At 39.6% G+C, this 5065-nt stretch overlaps 1 protein-coding gene across 1 annotated transcript; it reads right to left on the minus strand.

The window, feature by feature from the left end:
• Positions 1-201: 201 nt before the first annotated feature.
• Positions 202-4510, minus strand: OXSM (3-oxoacyl-ACP synthase, mitochondrial). The gene is made up of 2 exons (XM_010170787.2): positions 3522-4510; positions 202-798 (listed from the first exon to the last, which is right to left on the minus strand). The coding sequence occupies exons 1-2, from the start codon at positions 4502-4504 to the stop codon at positions 396-398; spliced, it is 1386 nt and encodes a 461-aa protein (XP_010169089.1). The 5' UTR covers positions 4505-4510; the 3' UTR covers positions 202-395.
• Between the last annotated feature and the right edge of the window lie 555 nt (positions 4511-5065).

Below are 5065 nucleotides of genomic sequence, written 5' to 3' on the forward strand. Positions count from 1 at the left end.
CAAAACACAGCACTCTGAGGGCTGCTATTGGGAAAATTAACCCCATCTCATCCAGACCCAATACAAAATGTTTCCGAGCAATATCTGTGCCATGTGTATATGAATAATCTATTCTAATAAAGTTAAAACACAGAATGATCAATGTCTCCTCTTCTAGTCAAGTACAAAAACTCCTTTACCACACAAAGAATAAGTCTTTTATTTATTTTTATTAAAATGAGTAAAAGAAATTCTCTCTTTCTAAAATAATTACTGATGTAAATGTTAGGGTGAATAAAGTTCTTACAAATCAAATGAGCAATTCTCAAGGCTGAGAAAAGATCAGAGTACACACCAAGGGTGGCAGTACAGAAAATCATTGCCAGTGCCATTTTTCACAACAAGCACAGTGTAAGTTAAACACTTGCAAAGCACAAAGTTGCATTAGTACCGCCAAAGCCAAATGAATTTGTGAGTGCTATACACCGCTTTTCAGTTTTCCACTCCTGAGCCGTTAATGGAACATAATTGAGATCAAACTCTGGCTCTGTTTTCTGTAAGTTTAGAGTAGGGGGCAAAATTCCATGGTAACAGGACAAGGCAGTAAAAGCTGCTTCAATAGCTCCTGCAGCCCCCAAGAGATGTCCCGTAGCTCCTTTTGTTGCGGAAACTGCAATATTACGTGAGTGGTCTTTAAAAAGTCTCTTGATTGCTTGATTCTCAGCAGCATCTCCTAGAGGTGTAGAAGTTGCATGTGCATTGATATATGTGATGTCTTCAGGTTTGATCCCAGAATCTTTTATTGCTGCAGACATACACCTAAAGAAAAAAAAAGAAGAGAGAATGATGAATTTTTGTCAGTAACACACAAGTACAAACCAAAAGCAAAAGTATGAGATGTTTTAAAATACCTATCAAATATGAAAACCAGCATGACATACTTTACCAGAGATGCAAATGACAAGAGATGGATCAATCTACCTAAACACACCAGCATATGCATTTAGCCACCTGAGAAAGACAGTAGTTGTGAGGCCCACTCTACAATCAGCTGCTGCTAAAAATTCCACAGTTGGGAAAAATACAAAGAGAAAGAAAGAAGATATGACAAATAACCTTTACAGACTACATTATATATCAAAGACCCTTTTCAATGCAAAATTTGAAAACTACCTGAAATTATTACAAAAATTTAGGTTCCCTCCACTGAAGTTTCTCTAGTGTAGCAATGCATTAATGTAACATGCAGTACACTGGTCTAAGAAATCCCCTTGCCATTGTTAAGTGAAAAGAAAATTGCCCAGTTTTTACATTTTATTTCCCCTCATATTTACAGTACTAGGGAATCAGCAATTAAAATTGTTCTATCAAATAAAAATATTGGGAAATTAAAGAAAAATTCTGCAGTCATTCTCCTCATGAGCTTCTTTTGCATGCTTTCCAGAGGCTAGAAGATGTCAAGGAGAGAGCACCAATTTCTATATATAAAATGAAATCTACCAAAAGTCACACTCTTCTACTCTGATGCCGTATGTTCCATTCTGACTCCTGGTGACCTGTGGACTGTGAATGCCTCTGTACAACACACTCTTTTATGAAAACTACAGGGGGTCAATACAGCTCCGTACTGTGATTTTCTCACAGATTTCCCAAAGAAGCGGATGAAACGCACATCTCTCCTTGCACACACAGCTTCACAAAGTATCTCTGAGCAAAGGCCCACTGACTCTTCTCAAATTTATGAAAAATAAGCAAATAAAAGGAAGCTCAAAAAAAAAAAAAAAAAAAGATAGGACAGGCTGCTGGACTGATTTCAATGTCACCAGTACAGCCTTCTACCCTCAGAAGCATCCAGCTTCGCTTAGGTTGGAGGCCACTGGTGCTCAGTGTCGCTAGACAGTGAGCCAATATTCCGGTAAAAAAGATTTCTGATCAACCATGAGAGAAACAGATACGTTAATTTAGCTAAATATGTCAGCTGCAAGGAACATATTTACTTAAGGAGATAAGAGATTAATTGTTTAGAACATGCTTTCTGTCCACACTTCTGAGTCTGCCCTTGCCTCTACCTTCCTGCAGGTCTATTCCAACATCTGTATGAGTCTTCAACCAAAGTAGTTATTAGAAGATGACAAAAAATACATTCCCCTGAATTTTTTTGATGTGGCAAAGAGAATTGCTACAGAAAAGTAAGAGAAGCATACACATTTCAGATTTAATTCATACAGCACCACAGTCACAAAATACTGGTTTGAAGAATGTATTAAAATGTATTATCTCATCCCAAGGGTGGAAAGGCTCAACATTTTGAAGACACCAAGATTAACTTTCAACTACTTCCCCCTATGAATTTAATGCATATGCTACTGCAATCATAAAATTAACAAAAAATCTGTTACAAAATATTGCCATATCATCTCAAGTGTAAACAACTGTAAATCTGAGATAAGACACTCCTGATTAGTCAACTCACACCTTTTTTTAATTGCAGAACAATTAAATATGAATCAAATAGCATAGAGGGAAACCTGGTACATTACACTTCTGGAAAAATCTGTTAATCCAGTAACAATGCAAACACAGCTTTACGATACCATGCAGAAATCTGATCTCTTTGTGCAGTGATATATTGAATTTTGTTATTCACATACATTCGGAATAATGCTAGCTAATGCTTTACTAAAAATTCCAGTGTCAGCAGCAGTATGCAGCCTACACAAAGCTCACAAACTTACACATTTAACTTAACTGACAATTTAATTAGGTCAGTGATAAAGATTAGATGAATATCATCTACCTGTGAACTGGTTTGATTAGATGAACAAGGATGAAGCTTTACTGTCTCACTGAACAGCACTAAAGTGTATTTCCCATATGCCTTTCCACCAACACTCTTAGCTGCGTCAGAATGAAGTATCTAAACGGGATTGTAGCACCAGCATATGATCTAAATACTTTCCCTATGAAGAGCTGAAGTCTTCTCTAAATAAGAATAACCACAATTAATGTTAATTACATGTACGATAATTATTCTAACAAACTAGATCCTCCAAATGCTCTACAGCTTTCATCACTTGGTATTTCTTTAGGAACACTATTCCCCTTTCAGACCACAACAAACGACATGACCTGCTTTTGCAGTAGGGTCTCTCTTCTCTATGGACAACGGGTGAAGGAGAACCTGAAAAGGTTCTGTCATACCACAAACATCTTAAAAAAAGAGACTTCCATTGAGACTTATTTGTGTGAACAGCTGTAGGCATCAAATACAAAATATTTTCACACAGAGAAAGCTTTTGTAACTCTATGCAAAAACGCTGATTCTAGCAAGAACTGGCCTTCACTTTGTTACTAAAAAAAGAAACTAGGGGTAAAACCTTACCAGGAGCTCTTTCATTTTTCAAATTAATGTTTCAGGCTTTTGGAACATTAATTCAGGATTGAACAGCATTTCTCTATGAAAAGCATACAATAACAGAAAGAAATTTACCCGCTATAATTAACACATGAAGTAGCCATCACAATCAACATACAGTTCTTACCTGAATGCACCATCTCCCTCTGGATTAGGTGCTGTTATGTGGCAAGCATCACCAGAGAGTCCATAACCTAGAACTTCCGCATAGATCCTAGCACCTCTTTGTACAGCATGTCCATACTCTTCCAAGACCAGCACAGCAGCACCCTCTCCCATAACAAACCCTTCTCTCTGGGAATCAAATGGTCGACATGCCATTTTAGGGTTTGCATTAAAACTCGTGCTGAGGGCCCGAGCTCTTGCAAATCCAGCCAAGGACAAAGGACTAATGCAAGCCTCAGTCCCTCCAGCCAACATGACATCAGCATCACCAGCAGCAATAAATCTAAAGGAGTCTCCAACAGCATGTGCGCCTGTGGTACACGCAGTCGACACAGCGTGATTCGGCCCCTTCAGTTGGTATTTGATGCTGATATGGCCTGCTGCCATATTGACTAAAATCTTTGGGACAAAGAATGGGCTGACCTTGTTATAACCCTTCGTTTTAAATAAAGCAGCTGTCTCGGAAATCTCTTCCAGCGGAACCATTCCCATCCCAATCGCCACACCAGCACGTAAGTGATCCTGTTCAGACTGGGGAGACCAGCCAGAGTCCTTCATTGCTAGCGCTGCTGCACTGATGGCCATCACAGTGGCAGAACTCATGGATTTGATCTCCGACTTTGACACGAAGCTTTCTTCACTGAACTGACCCTCCTCATTTCCCCTTGGCACAGAAGCAGCCACTTTACAGGGGATGCCGGCATATTCTTGCCCATCTAGCGATTCAATCCCACTGTCTCCTCGGAGAAGGCGCTCCCACACAAACTGAGTCCCCACACCAAGAGGGCACACTAAGCCAATACCTGTAACAACTACTTTCCTTCGACATGCAGGCAGTGACTTGCTGAAAGCTCTTCTGTGGTTTCGTAAATGTAGATTTAAATTCAGACTCTGGAGATGAAGATTTGCAGTCTTTAACAGAACCTGCGAGCACTGTGAGAACATGGTGGAAACCAAATCACTTCAAGCACATTCCTGTGAATGGGGGGAAAAAAAAAAATTAAAAAAAGACACAAATACAATAATAAAACAGCCAATGTGAAAAACATTCCAAATACGCTAAATTAATAATCTCCTTTTTACATGAAAGCCTGTTTTCAGCCCTGTGGAAAGGAATGCAGTTTCTGTGTCTGTAATCAGCACTAGTATGTTATGGCAGACAGAGCATAGAAGCACATTCACTTTGCGAATGCCTCTAGTGGGTTTTTCTAGCTTAAGCTGCTAATGAATGTGACTTTGCACCACTGTGGGCTGTGAGGCACTCTCTGGTTTTGCTGCAAAACTCCCTCCGGGGCTTTAACCACCAGCTGGCTGGAGGTATCAACAATGAGCATTAACAGCTTCATTCTTCTCAGGGAGAAAGTGTATGTCCTGCATTATCTTGTTAAGGATGCTGTCATTTCAACCTTTAGGTCAGGCAGAATGGTCTAGAAAACTCAGAACAGGAGCCAAGGAACTCTTCCTGGTTCTGCCACTGTGATAGTTTCACTGGGCCAGCCCCTGGCC

Source organism: Antrostomus carolinensis, unplaced genomic scaffold, assembly GCF_000700745.2.
Source record: "Antrostomus carolinensis isolate BGI_N321 unplaced genomic scaffold, ASM70074v2 scaffold14076, whole genome shotgun sequence".
Lineage (NCBI taxonomy): Eukaryota > Metazoa > Chordata > Aves > Caprimulgiformes > Caprimulgidae > Antrostomus > Antrostomus carolinensis.